The 20,040-nt window shown below is 33.7% G+C and overlaps 1 protein-coding gene across 2 annotated transcripts; it reads left to right on the top strand.

The window, feature by feature from the left end:
- Nucleotides 1–8,998: 8,998 nt before the first annotated feature.
- On the top strand, nucleotides 8,999–17,615 carry LOC112783352 (3beta-hydroxysteroid-dehydrogenase/decarboxylase). 2 transcript variants are annotated; one of them, XM_072229742.1, is made up of 12 exons: nucleotides 8,999–9,787; nucleotides 9,869–9,958; nucleotides 10,071–10,196; nucleotides 10,379–10,549; nucleotides 11,139–11,264; nucleotides 11,721–11,800; nucleotides 14,689–14,887; nucleotides 15,233–15,344; nucleotides 15,834–16,008; nucleotides 16,203–16,359; nucleotides 16,635–16,701; nucleotides 17,295–17,615. In XM_072229742.1, exons 2-12 carry the CDS (start codon nucleotides 9,950–9,952, stop codon nucleotides 17,438–17,440), a joined length of 1,368 nt encoding a protein of 455 aa, XP_072085843.1. In that variant the 5' UTR covers nucleotides 8,999–9,787; nucleotides 9,869–9,949; the 3' UTR covers nucleotides 17,441–17,615. The 2 variants fall into 2 exon arrangements, with proteins under 2 accessions (XP_072085843.1, XP_025682061.1); XM_025826276.3 differs by having other exon boundaries at nucleotides 9,001–9,787; nucleotides 10,063–10,196.
- Nucleotides 17,616–20,040: the final 2,425 nt, after the last annotated feature.

Below are 20,040 nucleotides of genomic sequence, written 5' to 3' on the forward strand. Positions count from 1 at the left end.
AGTGGAAGTCGGTGGCTATTTCTCGAGGGGTCCGAGAATATCCATTTAATATTTGTCGATAATTTGCTTCTCTTTTGTAAAGTAGAGAAAAGCCAAGTTCAAAATGTAATGGTAATATTGGATAGTTTTTGTAAAGCTTCTGGGATGAAGATCAATGTGGAGAAGTCTAAAGCTCTGAGTTCTCGGAATGTATTCGCGACAAGAAAGGAGATCTGTATTGGGGTGTCCTCCATCAGATTCGTCCAGAATTTGGGCAAATATCTCAGAGTTAATCTTAGTTACTCTAAGATGACTAGAGCATCTTTCAATGGGGTTTTGGACAAGATCCGGGGGAGGCTGGCCAGTTAGAAAGGGAGATTACTCAATAGGGCGGGAAGATTATGTCTAATCGATTCAGTAGTGGTTGCTATTCTTACTTACAGTATGCAAGTCTCTCTCTTTTCCAAAGGAACAACAAATTTGATAGCATCAATGATGAGGAACTTTCTATGGAAAGGTCAAGCTAATGGACGAGCAATGAATCTTGTTAGTTAGAAGGTGTTGGTCACCCCAAAGAAGTTTGGGGCTTTGGGGTTAGAGACTCATTTTGTGCTAATGTTGCGCTTCTTGAAAAGCTAGTTTGGCAATTCTTTCATCAACCTCACAAAAGTTTGGCTTCAATTGTTAGCGGATAAATATTGCCCTCTTTGGTTGACGGTTTGACTCATTCTCGAGGAGAAGATTCTTATGTTTAGCAGAGTCTGTGTACAACTTGGGATATTTTTGCGGGATGGTTTTGTTTGGTGCATTGGAGATTTGAACAAGAACTTTTGGCTTTTTAAATGGAAGAAAGAGGGGCGGCTTTGCAATGAGATGGATTATGTTCACATTTCCGATTTGGATCTTAGGATTTTTTTATCTCTAGTTGGCTGGAGAGTGGCATCTGGAGAGCGTCAAAGGTTTATAATTCTCGAAATGGCTATCTTTGGCTCTGCAAGCGGATGTTTGGTTGGGAGGAGCAGGGGAATTGACTTTGGCATCAGCTTGTTCTAGAAAAGATTCAAACTTTTGGCTTGGCTTTGTCTTTGAAAGGCACTACTCGCTGTTATTTTTTGTTTCAAGAGAGGCATGTCGCCCTCAGATAGTTGCCTTGGTTGTTTAGGTTGCCCGGAAATTGTTTCTCATTGTATTTGGGATTGCCTGAAAGCTCAGTTAGTTTGGCAGATTTTGGAGATTTCTAGTTATCATCTGGATTTGAAGAACTTGTTCTTCTCATTGTATTCGGGATTGTCCGAAGGCTCAACTAGTTTAGTAGATTTTGGAGATTTTTAGTCATCCTCTAGAAGAACTGGTTCTTATTCCATAACAAAGAGCATCCTTTTAGATTTTTTTTCTGAACTTTGGTGGATTTGACGTTCAAGGAATAATGAGATTTTTAATTAGCAAGAGCCTTGGCTTCCATACAAAGTGGCCACTATGGCTTTAGCTTTGGAAATGAAACTCCAAAATGTTTTTGAATTGTAACGAGTGTCTATTCCTTATTCAATTAGTGGTTCATGGACTCCTCCATCAATGGGTACTTTTAAGCTCAATTGTGATGCTAGTTATTCAGGTGCTGATGATCGGATTGGTTTTGCTTGTGTTAGCAGAGATTGGAATAGAAGTTGATTGTTTGCAAATGATTGTGAGCAATAATATTCTACATGGAGAACTGTTTGCTATTTGGAGACGGTATCTTCTAGCCTGGGACTTGGGGCAAAGAGATGTGATTTACGAAACAGATTGTGTGGAGCCTTTCAATCTTGTTAACAATTTCCAAGATAATTCGGGGTTTGCAGATTCTTTGGTGTTTAAAATTAGAGATATCATGACTTAGAAATGACGTATTGATCTTTGCTTGATCTTGAGAGAGGCAAACACAGTGGCAGATATCGTGGCAAAGATAGCTTTAAGGTCTTATTCTCAACACGTGGAGCTTTGGGTATCTTAGAAGGAGTTTAAAAGTAGTATTCGGCGAGATTGTCCTGTCTTATCAGTCTCTTAGGTAGCGTTTGTTTTGAGGTACTGAGACGGAGACTGAGACTCCGTATTATATTTGTTGGTCCCAAAATTGGTACTAAAATTTTAGTCTCTGTCCCCAAAATTTCAGTACCTCCACAAAGTGGAGACACAAGGGATTGAAATTTTTAGGAACGGAAACTGAAATTTTAATAACATTTTATATCTAAAATACTCCCATTTCAATTAATTAATTCCAATTTTATCCTTTGTGCAAATTAAATTAGAGTTTCATTCTTATTTTAGTCTTTGTCTCCCACTTTATACCAAACATAATATTGAGACTTATTTCAATTTTTGTCTTTCAATCTCTATCTCTCAGTCTCAGTCTCTCAATCTCTATCTCTCTTTTAAACATTATTTTTGGATTTTATTTTTCTTTTTCTTTCAGTTGTATTTTCTTTTAAGGCACCATCAAAAATCATAAATTGTATATAGTTTCGAATCTTAAGATTCAAAAACATAATATAAAATTACAATATATATAATATAAATCATTACTTAAGTCATATAAACTCTAAAAAGTGAAGATAATTCAGGACAAAAATATAAAATATAATAATAATAATAATAATAATAATAATAATAAAAAAATATTATGATAAGGTTGAATAGGTGGATGTCCATTTTTAAGAGAGAATGAATTTAATGAGAGTTGAAAACAAAAAATTTTTTACATGTATAAATAAAGGACAAATCCTCAGACAATACACACACAATAACATATACTTTCTCTCTCTTTTTATACACAGCAATAATACTCTTCCCTTTCTATACATTGCTAATATTTCTCTTCTCTTTTACGTTGCTATATATATTATAAATATATGAATTATCTCTATTATATTGAGTAATTATAATATTGATACTAAAGCTATCTATTTATGTTTCTTTATTTTATATCTATTTTTCTTCTTTATTTATTTATTTACAACACGTTATCAGCACGAGACTCTAATCAAATTTTAGGAAGACTTCATGTAACAAATTTTTATTATGTCGAAGCTCTCTCATCTTGAATTTAATGCTCTTGATATATCTGGAAATAACTATTTATCATGTATACTAGATGCTAAAATTCATCTTGATTCAATGGATCTTGGAGATACTATTAAGGCTGAAAATAATGCATCCCAGAAGGATAAAGCCAAGGCCACGATTTTCTTTTGTCGTCATCTTAACGAAGGATTGAAAAATGAATATCTCACATTAAAAAGATCCTGCAGATCTGTAGAAAGACCTTGAAGAAAGGTATAATCTTCAAAAGACGGTGATACTTCCTCAAGCCCGATATGAATGGACGCACTTGCGTCTATAGGATTTTAAATCCATAAATGAATATAATTCAGCAATATTTCGAATTACCTCACGAATGAAATTATGTGGAGAAAGGATATCTAATAATGATATGTTAGAGAAAACTTTCTTGACCTTCTATGCCTCGAATGTGCTCCTACAGCAGCAGTATCGAGAAAAAAAATTTAAAAAGTATTCTGAGTTAATTTCTTATTTTCTTGTTGTTGAACGCAACAATAAGTTGCTTTTAAAAAATCATGAAACGCGCCCAGCTGGCACCGCCCTATTTCCTAAAGCAAATGCGGCAAGTCATTACCCCAGAAAATGTAAATGGCAAAGTTCTTGTAACAAGAAAAATTATGAAAAGAAGAAGAAGTATATTCACAAGAAAGGATCTCACTAAAAGTGGGATAAAGAAAGAAACAATGGGCAAAATAAATCAATTGAGGATAAATGTTTCCGTTGTGGTGGAAAGGGCCATTGGTCGCATACCTATCGTACACCAAGGCACCTAGTCGATCTTTATCAAGCATCTTTGAAAAAAGACGATAAAGAAAAAGGAAACAAATTTTGTTTCAAATGATGTTAAAAATTCCACCACTCATTATGATGTATCTGATTTCTTTAAGGATCCTGAAGGAAATATTGATTATTTGACCAATGATAGAATAGTTTAATATGTGAGTTTGTTAAGTACTTATGTAAATAAATAATGTAAGAAACTTCTTGTTAAGTTTTATTTTCTATGCATTTGAATTTCAAATACGATGAATATAAATAATGTTTATGAATTTCAAAATTACTGAATATGCCAAGATAATAATAATAAAATTTTTAATATATACTATATTTCTTAGAAAATATTTTCAATCAAGGAAATAATTTTACTGTGTAAATATTTCTACTCATTTTATTATTATTTGTCTTTGAAGAGAATGGCAAGGACATATAGTTAAGATGTTTGCCTTGCGGATAGTGCAAGTTCGCACACTATTCTCAAAAATAATATATATTTTACCCATTTTGTGCCAAAAAAAGAATATGTTAATACTGTTATTGGCTCGGACAATGTGATAGAAGGTTCCGGAAGAGCTATAATTTTGTTTCCTGGAGGAACAAAATTTATAATAAATAATGCACTATTATCAATTAAGTCTCTATGGAACTTATTGAGTTTCAAAGATATTCGCCGAAATGGATATCATTTTGAAACAATAAATAAGAAAAATCATGAGTACTTATGTATCACAACTCATGATTTAAATAAAAAGGTTATATTAGAAAAGTTACCCTCACTTTCATCTGGGTTATATTATACCAAGATTAGTGCAATTGAATCACATGCCATTGTAAACCAAAAGTTTACTAGCCCAAATGAATTCATAATTTGGCACGACCGATTAGGTCATCCGAGAACAACCATGATGCGGAGAATTATTGAAAACTCCCATGAACATTCACTAAAGAAACAGAAGATTCTTAAATCTAGTGAATTTTGTTGTGCTGCATATTCTCATGGAAAGTTAATTTTAAAGCTATCACCAGTAAAGATTGGATTTGAGTCCCCTGAATTCCTAGAAAGAATTTAAGGCGATATATGTGAACCTATTCATCCACCATGTGGATCTTTTAGATATTTTATGGTCCTAATAGACGCATCTTCGAGATGGTCACATGTGTGCTTATTGTCTTCTCGCAACCTAGCGTTTGCGAGATTATTTGCTCAAATTATTCGATTAAAAGTACAGTTTCCTGAAAATCCAATCAAAGCAATTCGTCTTGATAATGCTGGTGAATTTACTTCCCAAGCTTTTGATGCTTATTATATGGCTAATAGAATAATTGTTGAACATCCAGTAGCTTATATTCACACACAAAATGGGTTAGCAGAATCACTTATTAAATGCCTCCAATTGATTGCTAGACCCTTACTTATGAGAACAAAACTCTCAACCTCAGCTTGATGGCATGCTATTTTACATGCCGCAGAACTCATTCATTTGAGACCAACAAGTTATCATCAGTTCTTTCCTATGCAATTTGCTTTTGGCCAACAGCCAAATATTTCCCATTTAAAAATATTTGGGTGTGCAATATATGTTCCTATTGTACCACTTTCTCGCACCAAAATGGGACCTCAAAAAAAATTGGGGATATATGTTGGATACGATTCTCCCTCTATAGTAAGGTATCTTGAGATACAAACTGGAGATGTATTTAAAGCCCGATTTGTGGATTGTCATTTTTATGAATCAAAATTTTCAACATTAGGGGGAGAGAATAAGAATCCTAAAGAGGAACTTAATTGGAATGCATCATCCTTGATGCATTTAGATCCTCGATCAAGGTAACGTGAACTAGAAGTTCAAAGGATTATACATTTTCAAAGAATAACAAAGGAATTGCCTGATGCATTTTCTGATACAAAGAGGATAACCAAATCTTATATACTAGCAGAAAATGCCCCAATTCGAATTGATATCCCAATCGGACAAATAGCCACTGAAACAAATTCACGCCAGAAGCGTGGTAGGCCTGTCGATTCCAAAGACAAAAATTCTCGAAAAAGAAAAGAGGTAAATACTATTCCTGTTGGAAAAGACATAGTAAAAACACCTGCAGTTGTCCAAAATTCTGATATAGTTTTAACGCCAGAAGATGTTCAGGTACCTGAAAATTGTGAAAATGACGAGATCTCGATAAATTATGTCTCTACAAGAGACAAATGGGACCGAAATAAGACAATTGTCAATAAAATATTTGCATATAATATGGCATTAAATATCATGCATGAAAGTAAGGATCTTGAGCCAAGAACAGTCGAAGAATGTTGACAAAGGAATGATTGACCAAAATGAAAAGAAGTCATGAAAGTTGAGTTAGATTCACTTGCAAAACGTGAAGTCTTTGGACCTGTAGTCCGTACTCCAGAAGATGTAAAACCTGTTGAATACCAATAGGTATTTGTGAGAAAACGGAATAAGAAAAATGAAGTTGTGCGCTACAAAGCCCGAGTTGTGGCACAAGGTTTTTCACAAAGACCCGGTATAGATTATGAAGAAACGTATTCCCCTGTAGTGGATGCGATAACATTGCGTTATTTGGTCAGTTTATCCACATATCATAAACTATATATGCATTTAATGGATGTGGTAACAACCTACTTATACGGCTCATTAGATCGTGATATCTATATGAAAGTTTCTGAAGGACTGAAGATTTCTAAATCATCCAATGAATATTTGTAGGGGTTATACTCAGTTAAATTGTAAAGATCTTTATATGGTCTAAAACAATTTGGACGAATGTGGTATAATCGTCTTACTAAGTATCTAGCCAAAAACGAATTTAAGAATGATGATATCTGCCCATATGTTTTCATAAAGAAATCTACATCTGGATTCATCATAATTGCTATATACGTTGATAATTTAAATATCATTGGAACTCCTGAAGAGATTTCAACAAGTATAAAAACTCTAAAAGAAGAGTTTGAGATGAAAGATCTTGGAAAGACTAAATTTTGTCTTGGCCTGTAGATCAAGCATACAAAAAATGAGATCTTTATTCATTAAACAAAATACACAGAAAAAATATTGAAGAGATTTTATATGGATAAGTCACATCTGTTAAGTGCCCCAATGATCGTAAGATCTTTGGATGTGAAAAACGATCAATTCCGTCCTAAGGAAGAAAATGAAGATATCCTTGGTCCTGAAGTACCATATCTTAGTGCCATTGGAGTGCTAATGTATCTTGCTAATAATATAAGACCCGATATATCATTTGCTGTAAATTTACTAGCAAGATATAGTTCCTCTCAAACCAGAAGACATTGGAATGGAATCAAACAAATCTTTTGATATCTTCATGGAACCGGTTGATATGGGATTGTTTTATCCATATGGATCTAAGTCACATCTAGTTGGCTATGCAGATGCAAGATACTTGTCTGATCCACACAAAGGGAGATCTCAAATAAGATATTTGTTCACATATGGTGGTACAGCTATATCATGGAGGTCGACGAAACAGACAATAGCAGCAACCTCCTCTAATCATGCTGAAATACTAGCGATACATGAAGCTAGTCGCGAGTATTTTTGGCTCAAGAGTTTGATCCAATGGTCCTGTTTGAAGATAATACAACATGCATTGCTCAACTTAAATGCGCATATATCAAAAGTGATAGAACAAAGCATATTTCTCCTAAATTTTTCTTCACTTATAATCTTCAAAATCAAGAGACAATTGATATCTAACAGATCCGCTCAAGTGACAATCTGGCAGATTTATTTACAAAGTCACTCCCAAAATCCTCCTTTGAAAAATTGGTACATCAGATTAGGATACATCGATTTCAAGATATTAAATGATGTCGACAAGAGGGGGAGATTGTACTCTTTTTTCCTTGGTCAGATTTTTTTCTCATTGGATTTTTCTTGACAAGGTTTTTAACGAGGCAGTCCCCATCACAAAGGATATTGTACTCTTTTTCCTTCACTAAAATTTTTTCCAATGAATTTTTTTTTACTAAAGTTTTTATGAGGCATAATCCTAAATAGATATCTGTTGTGATAAGGTTGAATAGGTGGATGTCCATTCTCAAGAGAGAATAAATTTAATAAGAGTTGAAAATAAGAAATTTTTGCATGTATAAATAAAGGATAAATCCTCAGACAATACACACAACAACATATACTTTCTTTCTCTTTTTATACATAGCAATAATACTCTTCCTTTTCTATACATTGCTAATATTTCTCTTCTTCTCTTTTATGTTGCTACATATATTTTAAATATATGAATTATCTCTATTATATTGAGTAATTATATTGATGAATATAATATTAATACTAAAACCATCTATTTATGTTTCTTTATTTTATATCTATTTCTCTTTCTAATTTATTTATTTTACGACAAAAAAAAAAGGCATTCTGACACTAAATATAAGTAGAACTCACTGCTTCGATGCTTGAATGTTTTCTGTGGGCCTTTTAGAGCCCAACAAAAACATCGCAATATATAGGGGTGTACATGACCCGACCCGGTCCGAAGACCCGACCCGATTCCGAACACTTTAGGAGCTAATTTAGTGTGATTTCATCGGGTCTAGGGCCGGATAAGGGTCTAAAAAATAGATCCAGTCATTATTTCGGGTCATCCGAACTCGGCTCGGTGGCCCAGTCATCATACAGAATTAATATTTTGTGTTATTAGTGATGGATGATGGCTATTCTTATGTGGAATTTAAATATTGTAAACCTTAATTTTTTGTGTTATTAGTCATTATAAGATTATAAGTTAATATTTTATGTTTAAAATACATAAAACTTTAGACTAATACATAATATTGTGTTATTTGTATTGATTTAAATATTTGGTGTTATTAGACAATATTAGTATTGATTATGGTTATACTATAATTTTAGAAAATGGTTGGTTCTTGTTATATTTTTTTAAGTGAATTTTACTATATGAATTATGAAATAATAGTTGGAGATTAGGTGATTTTTACATGCTAAAGACCGGGTTATATCCGATTTTTATTCGATTTTTACCCAATCTAAAAATACGTAGGTTTCATCAGATTTAGGATCAGATTAGGATCTACAAATTAGACTCGATCTATATTTCAAACCAAATCTAAATTAAGCCAAATCCGGTGTTACCGACATGTACACCCCCTAGCAATAGTGCAATACACAAGAGTGGGTCAGTGAAACACTCTCCCCTGACTTCAAAGATAATCGTGCATTCGTGCTCTTCTTCTTTCTTCCTTGACGACGCCATAGCCACCAAAGATACCTTGTGGTTCCTTGCTTCTTGCAATTTCTTTGCTTGCTTTCCCTGCTGGTCAAAGAACGCCCACGCGGAACCCTCTTCATTTGCTTTCCGCCACCAGCCGCCAGGGCCTTGTGCTTGAGCAGCGACCTTGTGCATGAGCGCGGTCTGAATCGTTATCCAAGCTACGATTCACAATTTGGACTTGACACGTACGATTCTGACATTGAATCGAACATTTTGAGGCATGTGTGATTCAAGCCAACGATTTGAATCGAAGACGCCCGGACTCGTATCGACTCGCATGATTCCCGATTCGGAATCGCAGATTCGACTACCTTGTGACGAACGACAATAGCTGTGGTGACGTTTCGGGCTTTCACCTGCTCTCTTGCCTGCCACCCCAACTGAATCTGCGATCCAATCACCTCGCCTATGGCCGTCGACGACAGGTGGTGCGTCGTCACCGGAGGTCGCGGCTTCGCCGCCCGCCACCTGGTGGAAATGTTGATCCAAGACAACACCTACTTTGTTCGCATCGCAGATCTCGGAGCCACTATCGAACTCGAACCGTCCGAACAACTCGGGACTCTAAGCCAAGCCTTGAGCTCTGGTCGCGCCCAATACGTCTCTCTCGATCTTCGTAATAAGGAACACGTCCTCAAAGGTTACCCCTCCTAACTGCTTCAATGTCGTTTATCAAAAATTCAAAACGTATGGTGTTTAACGGTGTCGTTTCTCGTTGCAGCATTGGAAGGTTGTGAGGTTGTTTTCCACATGGCTGCTCCAAACTCATCCATTAACAACTATCAGCTTCATCATTCTGTCAATGTCCAAGGTAAAATGCTCAATCTTATGTTTGCTTTTTCTTCCTGGAATGCCAACTGTTTGATGGAACGTTTGAAAGGAAAGTAACTGACATTGAGATTTTTGTTTTGCAAGGAACACAGAATGTCATTGATGCTTGTGTTCAACTTAGAGTGAAGCGGCTTGTTTACACCAGCTCATCTAGTGTTGTATTTGATGGCGTTCATGGAATTCACAATGGAAAGGAATCAATGCCCTATCCACCTAAGGTACCTGCCATAACTACTCTCGATGTTGCTTGTAACATGAGATAATGCATACATTTTGTATTGGCTTGGTGGATGGTGCATTTTATATTATATTTTTCGGGACTTGAAATGTTTCTCAATCTTGTTAACCTGTTATTTATGTAATTGGCACGGTCCTAAACTGAGTTTTGCACTGCTTTCAGCATAATGATCATTATTCTGCTACTAAAGCTCAGGGTGAGGCATTGGTTTTGAAGGCTAATGGAACTAGTGGGATCCTGACATGCTCGCTACGTCCTAGTAGCATTTTTGGGCCTGGTGATAGACTGATGGTGCCTTCGTCAGTTGATGCTGCCAAGGCAGGGAAAACTAAGGTAAATATTGCTGTACCTTCTAATTCTGTGGATATGGTTTTCTGTATGCAACTTTGTTTCTGGCATCATCATTGTACTTTGTGTTCATGTAGCAATTTGAGTATGGGCTATAGAATACATTTTTGTAGTTTTTGCGTGATTTAGGCAGGCTTAATGTTTATTCGATCTGTTCTCTGCTCTTTATATCCTATCCCCTTTGGGCTGAGCAGAATGAGAAGAGTTAGCAATTAGCTTGACTTTACTGCTTTGTAGAGCCTTGTAGCTGATGCTATGGCATACTTCCTGACTCTTAATGTGAGTTTCTGCTGAAGGCTATGCTTTGCACTGCATTTGTAGTGAGTGCCCTAATAAATTTTTGTACTCTCCTTCAATAGCTTATTAATCCGGACAATTAATCTTGAGTGGGACATAGCTTGATGATTCAAATTATCCATGAATTGAAAGAAATTGGCTTGTTGCAAATAATAGAAAACCTTTGTGCTTCCAGAAACAAAGAGGGATTTGGACAGAGCAATATGCACATGTAACTTATTACCAGAAAATTTCTTAAAGTCTTTTAATTCTTTAATTTTAATTCTCTCTTGAACAGTTCATTATTGGTGATGGCAATAACATGTATGATTTCACTTATGTTGGAAATGTGGCTCATTCCCATTTATGTGCTGACCGAGCTCTAGCTTCAGAGGGGGAAGTTTCAAAAAAAGCTGCAGGAGAGGTACCTTTGAAAGATTCTCTCATTACATTTTTTGGTATATAAATATTTGTTTAATTATGTAAATGAAGATTAAACATGGACATCTTAGAAGGCGGTGATGATGATCCTGCTCTATTGTAGATGGGTTGTTAGTTATTCACAGGTGTACATTCTTTAGAAACCACAGTTGCTAACATGATGATGAGTTGATGATACATTTAAGGGTAGAATTTCTTCTTTTGGGTGAATGACAGGACCTAGAAAATATATGTTTCAGCAAAGACATTATGTTTGACGTAGTTAGTTTGTTAGATTCTAATTTAATCAAATTATTCATTTCATGAAAGATTCATTAGGCATTTGCATACTGAAGGAGGGGGTGGGGAAGGAACTTGGTTATTAGCATGATAAGGTAGGAAATTAGCAGTTTCTGTAGTGTTTTCATGCTGAAGTTTTTTCCCCCTCTGTTTCCTGTAGGCATATTTCATAACAAATATGGAACCTATAAAATTTTGGGAATTCATGTCACTTATTCTAGAAGGTCTTGGATATGAAAGGTATACTGTGAGTCATTTGATATTTCTTGCTCTCATTTTGCTTATGCTATTTATTTATTTATTTTTTTGATTGATTGAATGTAAGAACTCATTTTTTTTATTGTGGCCCTCCGGATGTGAAAGCAAAGTTTCTCAATTCATGTGAATTTAGCATGAAAATTAGCATGGTCCATTATTTGCAAAAGATACGAATTGGAAAATACTAGCAATATTTACTATCACACTGGAGACTTGTAGTTAAATCCTAATCAAATACTTAAGCTAAAATAAGAAAGATATACAACAAAAAACCTTATTCCACTTGGTAGGGTTGATTATATGAATCAAATAATATCATTGTGTCTTATCATGTATCATGTTTGCGGTGAGATAGTTCATACAGAGATCTTGCTTGACCACTTTATGTAGAGTCCTTTTAGGTCATCGCCTACCCCTAACAACTAGTTTATCTGCTATCTGATCCTCCATTCTCACTAGATGCTCTACTGGTCTTCTCTTCACATGTCCAAACCACCTAAAATGAGATTGCACAATCTTTTCAACAATGGGAGCTACTCCAATTTTTTCTCTCATATCCTGGTTCCTTATTATGTCCATACGCATATGACTGCTCATCCATCGAAGCATACTCCTTTGGGTCACATTGAATATAAGTTCATGTTCATCTTTTGCCGGTCAACACTCTGTTCATACAACATAATTGGTCTAAAGGCAGTGCGATAAAATGTACCCTTAAGTTTTAGATGTACTTTTTTTGTCGCATATAAAAATAAAAATTGAAGCACTCTGCCATTTTGACTAACTTCCTTGAATCCTATAATTTACATCATCATCTATTTCTCCATTGTCTTGAATAATACCACCAAGATACTAAAATCTCGTGGTATAATATCTTTTCCGATTTTCATTTTTGTGCAAGTCTTTCCCCTTCCGCTGCTAAACTTGCATTCTATATACTCATCTTAGTGTGACTTATGCGCAAACCATGTACTTTCTCTCCAAGTCCAACTTCTCATTCAAATCTTCTTGCTATTCTTCCAAAGACGATGTCATCCGTGAAGAGTGTGCTCCATGGTACAAGTTCTTGAATATGCGTGGTAAGCACTTCCAACACAAGTTTGAAAAGATACGGGCTTAGAGATGACTCTTGGTGTAATCATACACCGATAGAAAATTATTCTGTTACACCATATTGGGTTTTACACTAGTTGTAACCCCATCGTATATGTCCTTAATTACATGAATATATGTAATACTTACTCTCTTCCTCTCCAAAACCTTCCAAAGGTATCCTATCATATGCTTTTTCAAGTTAATAAAAACCATGTGTAGATTCTTTTGTTACTTCAGGGCCTCTCCATCATTCTCCATTTCTCCTTAACAACTATATAGACTTTATGGTATATCTTACTGGGATAAAGACCAAACTCTAAACTCCGAAACATGAGTCTCTTGTTTCAACCTTTATCCTATCACCCTTTCCCACAGCTGCATTGTTGGCTCATGCGCTTGATCCTTCTATAGTTTTCACAACTTTGTATATTTCCCTGATTCTTGTAGATAAGGACTAAAATGTTCTTCCTCCATTTGTTTGACATCTCTTAGACCTTAAAATATCATTAAAGAGTTTAGTTAACCAACAGACGCTTTTTCTTCCTAAACCTTTCTAAACTTCAATAGGGATATTAACCAGGCTCACTACTCTACCATTCTTCATCCCTTTTAGAGTCTCCTTAACTTCAAAATCTCAAATTTTTTGGTAGTAAATGAAGTTTTGGTCCTCCTCCCTTGTTTGTAACAAACCTGAGCATGAAAGAGTCTTATGTCCATCATTAAATAACTTGTGAAAGTAGCTCTTCCATCTGTTGTTGATGTTCTCGTTTGTGGCCAAAACTTAACCATTATTGTCTTTAATGCACTTAACTTGATCCAAATTTATATTTTCTTTCTTGACCCTTCACTATGTTGTAAATGCATGTTTCCCCTTTTTACATACCCAAAGACTGATAAAACTCTAATAAACTCTTGTTCTTGCTTCACTTACTGCCATTTTTGTCTCCTTAACCGTCTTATACTTATTCCAATTTTCACATTGCGGCATAAAAACCATACTTTAAAACATTCCCTCTTCATGTTTACCTTCTCTTGCACACTTGTCGCCCATCATGATTCTTTATCTCTAGCTCCATTACCTCTAGTCTCTTTGTTTGTTACCTTTCATCTGCCACCTCCTAGTCCTTGGGTTCCTCTTTTGTCTACTTCTCCACACCTTTCACTAAACACAAAAATCCATAATAAGCACCCTATGTTAGGTAGTCAAACTCTCTTGTGGGATAATTTTGGTCGGATTTTTTTAACACCCTATGTGCTGTTCATCCTACATGACCTCTACCCTGTTTATAATACAACCATTCTGGCAAACCATCAGCTTGTCACTAAAATTTTGTGACACCACATACTTAAACAAAAACTTACATGTTATTTGTTGTTCAATAATGTGGAAGGTGCAACCCTATGCTGAGCATAGGTCTGAAGTTGCTATCAAATAAGGATATGGGATTATCGGAAATTTTCATCTTATCGTAGCTGTTATTTGGTATCCTTTCAATTTTTAATTATAATCAGATAAAATTCCTTTCTGCTACCTCTCTTTTTGTGGGATTGTTCACTGCTGCTCTGGTTTTTCTTTTATATGTTAATGAGAATGTTGGTTTCTACTTTTCTATCATTATTAATAAATAATAATTTCTATGTTTCTGTATCTCTTATAGTTAAATTGAAAAGAAATATGGGATATAGTTTTGCTTATCCCACCAAAAAACTGTAAAAGTGTAGTCATGGCACTATCAATTCCTTTTATTTGTTAGCTGAGTTCATTTAGTTTGCAGGCCAAGAATAAAGATCCCTGCCTTTGTTCTCATGCCAATTGCACTATTGGTGGAATATACATATAAGCTGCTAGGTCCATATGGTATGAAGGTGCCTCAGTTAACACCTTCAAGAGTAAGACTCCTATCTTGCAACAGAACTTTTGATTGCTCAAAAGCAAAGGAGCGCCTTGGATATGAACCCATTGTAACGCTAAAGGTTTTGTGATATTTCTTATTTTATTATGCATTGAATATTTTGGTTTATTGTTTTGTAGAACTTTTGTGTAGTTTCTAAGTTTATGTATATCCTTTGTGATCTATATTCCTTGCAATCTTGGCACATTGATAAAATAAAACAATGTTCAATTCTGGAATTCCACTCATAATTGATAATATTGAGTTAATATCATTATCTTGAAGTCAACTATTGGATTTGACTTGTAAAATATATGGTGTTTTATTCACAAAGGTTCATATTTTTATGGTGGTGAGTGTAGATGCTAGTCCTAGTTGTTGCCTGGTGTTTCATTTCTAATGTGATTGCAATTTTTTTTCCCTACAGGAGGGTTTGCGTAGGACAATTGATTCATTTTCACACTTGAGGGCTGAAAATCAACTCAAGCCCAAAAGAGAAGGTCCCTCGAAAGCTTCAGTATATCTTGGGAGTGGAAGAGGTATGAATAATCAACTATAATCCATTTAACTTATTTGATTAGAAACTCTGGATATGCTGATTTGTTTAATGCTGTTTTAGGTTTGTTGTAAAAGAAATCTGAAAGGCATATATTCATTTTCAAAGGCAAATAAACTTGGGGAAATCATGATTACTAATGTGGCATTTAGCCTCTAACCCGTGGGCCACTCTTCATAAAATACTATCTATTCTATATAGGTCTATGTTGATATGAAGCATTGCATTTTACCTTTGTAATTTCTTATTGATGTGAAAGTGCAAAGAACAAGTGTTGGAACTTAGAAGTTCCGACTTAGAGTTGGTATTCTAACTCAATCCATTATCATAATCTATTAATGGTAATGGTTTCATATCGCTTTTACCTAATGTACAAACACAACACTGTTACCGTTTGGTGCTGGGAGTGATTTTACAATTTACTTTTATCTATCTATTGGTTATAACTTGTAACTGATGTACTTATTTGCAGTTGCTGACACATTGCTTTGGAAGGATAGAAAGCGAACGATCACCACATTGTTAGTCTTGATTGCAATATACTTAAGCTTCATTGCACCTGGGAATACTTTCATTACTGCTCTTTCAAAGCTTCTGTTGTTCGTATTGATCTTTTTATTCATTCATGGGATTCTACCGGCAAAAGTGTACGTACACTATTTACTGTTCAATGGTTAATTGTCAATTACATGATGATACTGATATGTGTTAGCTCACCCAGTAATGAATGATATATATACTTTGTAACCATGAAGATGATCTGGCTGTTTTGAAGCTTTGTAGTCCAGTTTCCGATGTGAAGATAAATGCTAACCCTCTCTTGTACTCTATGTATATGAAGATTGGGGTACACTGTTCAGAAAATGCCCAAATCCTGGTTTCACTTATCAGAAGACATGTCACATCAACTTGCTGTCTCCGTGGTATCAGTATGGAATATTCCTATGAATGTTTTGAAATCCCTTGCACAAGGGACCGAGTGGATGCTATTCTTTAAGGTACCTAAACTGCATTGCATTTTCCCCCTTGCCATTGCTTGCTGCTGCAATGCCTATGGAATATATAAGATGCATTTAGTGATCTACAACTTAAGTTGTGAAATTTGCTGAAAAAGTGAAGGCCTTAAATTTGGAACTGTCATTTCAAAATTTCATGTAAGTTAGATTTTGACTATGGGGAGGATTAGAATTAGATATCCAGATTACTTCAATTTACTAAGGATAAAGTTTCTCAAGTATCTAGTGCGCTGAAATATCTTTGCCTTGATCAATAGGTTGTTTTCTCTTTGCTCCTTCTTAGCTTCTTTGGTGCATTTTCACTTCAGAACTTATATAAGATAGGTATGCTCTCTCTCTCTCTCTCTCTCTCTCTCTCTCTCTCTCTCTCTCTCTCTCTCTCTCTCTCTCTCTCTCATTTTGCACTTGTATGTACCATTTGCCTGCACAAAAAATTATACTGCTAGACTTGCCTCCACTTAATTAAATGATTGAATCTATTCATACTACAAGCTTCACACTTGTATTTGTTTATTATGAGTGAACTAACTATTCATAGGCAATTCTAAATTGCTGCCATACCCATACCGGGTAATTACCTGCTAGTGGTGCTACTTATCAACTAAGTATTACAATAAACAAATACTTCCTAAATATAAATTACTTTTCATAAAACATCAATCTTGCACTTTAAAATATGAGAATCTAAAAATTTGAAGTTTTCAATACTTTTGTTGTGCATTTATTAAAGGAAATAAATTTAAAAAGTTTCTATTCAAAGTAATCTCAACAAGTGCCCTAAGGGCACTAGTTAGCAGAACCTTCAAAATATGTGATTTGCGAGTAAAGTAATACTAACGTGTTTGAATCCGCAGTTCCTTGATGGTAAATTGGTAATGAATAATGATGATAGTTTCTCTTTTTCTTGTCATTTACAGGACTTACCACTGCATTTATTGCTTTCTACATTTATGAAAAGAAAGAGGAAGAAATTGATGACTTATTCATAAAAGCACTTTCTTTTGGATGCAAATTGAAATCTGATGCCATAAGGAAGTTCCTTCCTTCTAAGAAGAGTGAGTGATAGCTTGTAACCCCTAGTTTTTTCTTGGATAAGGGGATGAGCAATATCTCAAGTTTTGTATGCTGTGGAGTTCATTGTATGACTGTACAATACTGGGATTTTTTATTTATATTGAACTAACCTATAAAATGTTAGTATTTATTTGTTAATTCTTAAGCTGGTTTGGAATTCAAAATTACAATGCGTAGCAATTTCTCTACTAGAGACATGATGTAGCATTCTTGGACTAGAAAATGCATAGTTTCTTTGTTTTAATCTGACTGCTTCGACATTTAAATATCTTTAATTTCTTAGGTCGAAGACATTTAAATATCTAAATGATATATTCATCATTTGTGCTAAACCCATGCTTATTATGACTTCGTGAGCAAAATTGTAAAACCATGAGCTGGTAATAGAAAGAGTTGTGAGACGCCCTTATATTCAACATATTTCTAATGTCAAAAATGATTCTTAGGTTCTAATATGGGAGATTTAAGTTCTTGTTACCAGTTTAACTAATTTGGATTGATCTAATAGTTAGTTTACTGGTCTACTTAATCAAGTGTTGGGAGTTTGAATTTTACTTTGTCCACACAACAACTTATTAGTTAGTGACAAATTTTTAAATAAAGTTTCGATCTGTTATGGATTAGTATTTGGTCTGTCCAGTTGGAGAATACCGTGGCGTGGAGAAACCAAAAAAGGTTCTTGTTATCCATTTAACTCGTGCCTCCTTTATTAAAACAAACTTGGAAAAAAAACTGTTATATAATATATGTATTTAAGCTTTATATTAAAATTTATTTTATCCAAATTTCATTAAAACTAATAAATTTTTAATTGACTTTATAAAACCAAGTCATGCTTTCTTGATCTAGTGTATAGTCCAATAAGTCACATATATTAAGTATACATGTTTAAAGGTTACAACAATAACAACAAAGTCTTATCTAAGTGAGGTCGGCTACATGGATCTAACAATATCATTGCAACCTATTATGTATTATGTTTATAATGAAATTATTGACGCCGAATCTCTTTTAACAACCCAATGTGTGGTCTTAAATATTTTTTAACCACATAATGTATGGTCTTTTTAAATATTTCTCTATCATTTGCCATTGTGTGAATAGTTATCCTAATAAAAACAAGTTGCTAGTTGGGACCTGGAATAACCGGAAAGGATTGAAAACCTTACTTTTGTGGGGGTAATGGTAGTGTGATGATATCCATAAGGGTGGCCCTCACTGGCTCACTTATCACTTATGTAAATTGTCATTGCCAGACTAACACCATGTCCATGGAATGTGCGGTTTGCATGTCTCTTACTGTTTGGAATAATGTGTACTGCACAATGCGCATCGTGTTTGTGTAGGTCAGCAAAGTGCAATTTGTAGAGGAATACTTTACTGGAATTTACTGGAGCAAGAGGACTCTCTTGTCCAAGTTAAACCATTATTATAGGACTGTAGTAGCCTAGTAGGGGCTGCGCTCCTCAATAGTATATGTTAAGTTTAATTACTTCCTCAAATTCAAAAGGCAAAAAATAATGCTATTAGAATAGACCTGCATTTTGGCTGTATTATTGAATTAATTAGTGCCTTATTAGCTTGCACAATCAGGTATGGTTACAAACATAGTAATCACTATTCTATTTTATGTAAACCATCATTTATTCAGTATTTACAACTGTTAGATGAAAAGGAATATATATCTCAAGAATATATTAATTATATTATATGGTATAAATTTAAAATACTATATATTACTTAGTGATATATTAGATTATATGTAAATTAATATTAAATTTAAAAGTTAATTTGTAAACAATATCATACAATACATTTATTTAATTTAATTTGGCAATTTATATATGATTTGATAATATTATTATATAAAAGAAATACAAAGAAAAAATATACCATTTTAATATAGATAATAATTATTCTTAACTGTTACTTTGTAATTCAATTGAATAATAATATGAATTAAATTTAATTGATAAAGAAGTTTAAAATTTTGTTTAGTAGCATATGAAAAGTAATTTAAATTTTATAATGGTTGGTGATTTAAAATAAAAAATTAATTCAAAATTTAATAATTATAAAAAATAAAATTATTCATAAATTAGACTATAAGTAATAAAAACATTAATTGAAGTTTATTCACATGATTTCATATAATTATTTTTTATTTTTATTTTTATTTTAAATAGTTACTTTTGTTTATTTTTTTTATTGGTTATATTTAAATACTATGGTATAATGATAAAACTATTAAATAAAATACAAGTATGAATATTATTAATATTTTGATAATTAAAAATGACATTCAATTATTTTATTTTATTTTTCATGAATCATGACAACATGTGTTTTTAATAATATTATTATAACTAAATGATATTAAAAAATATAAATTGTTGAAAAAAAAAGAAGTGATATATAAGCAACAAAGACACTATATAACTTATGAATATAATTATACAAAGAAATAAAAAAATTAATGAATACAATCACACAATTACCTAATACATACGTTTAGTAAATTAAAAAAATAAAAATAAAAGCTATGGTCATCCACCAAATTTCAGTTGTGCAAAAAATAGTAAGAATAAA

Source organism: Arachis hypogaea, chromosome 20 (assembly GCF_003086295.3).
Source record: "Arachis hypogaea cultivar Tifrunner chromosome 20, arahy.Tifrunner.gnm2.J5K5, whole genome shotgun sequence".
Classification (NCBI taxonomy): Eukaryota; Viridiplantae; Streptophyta; class Magnoliopsida; order Fabales; family Fabaceae; genus Arachis; species Arachis hypogaea.

Coding starts and splice junctions, on each gene's coding strand:
- LOC112783352 (XM_025826276.3), top strand. CDS start 9,556: ATGGCCGTCGACGACAGGTGGTGCGTCGTCACCGGAGGTCGCGGCTTC. Junction 11,265..11,720: donor CAAAAAAAGCTGCAGGAGAG/GTACCTTTGAAA, acceptor TGTTTCCTGTAG/GCATATTTCATAACAAATAT. Junction 16,360..16,634: donor AGTGGATGCTATTCTTTAAG/GTACCTAAACTG, acceptor CTTGATCAATAG/GTTGTTTTCTCTTTGCTCCT.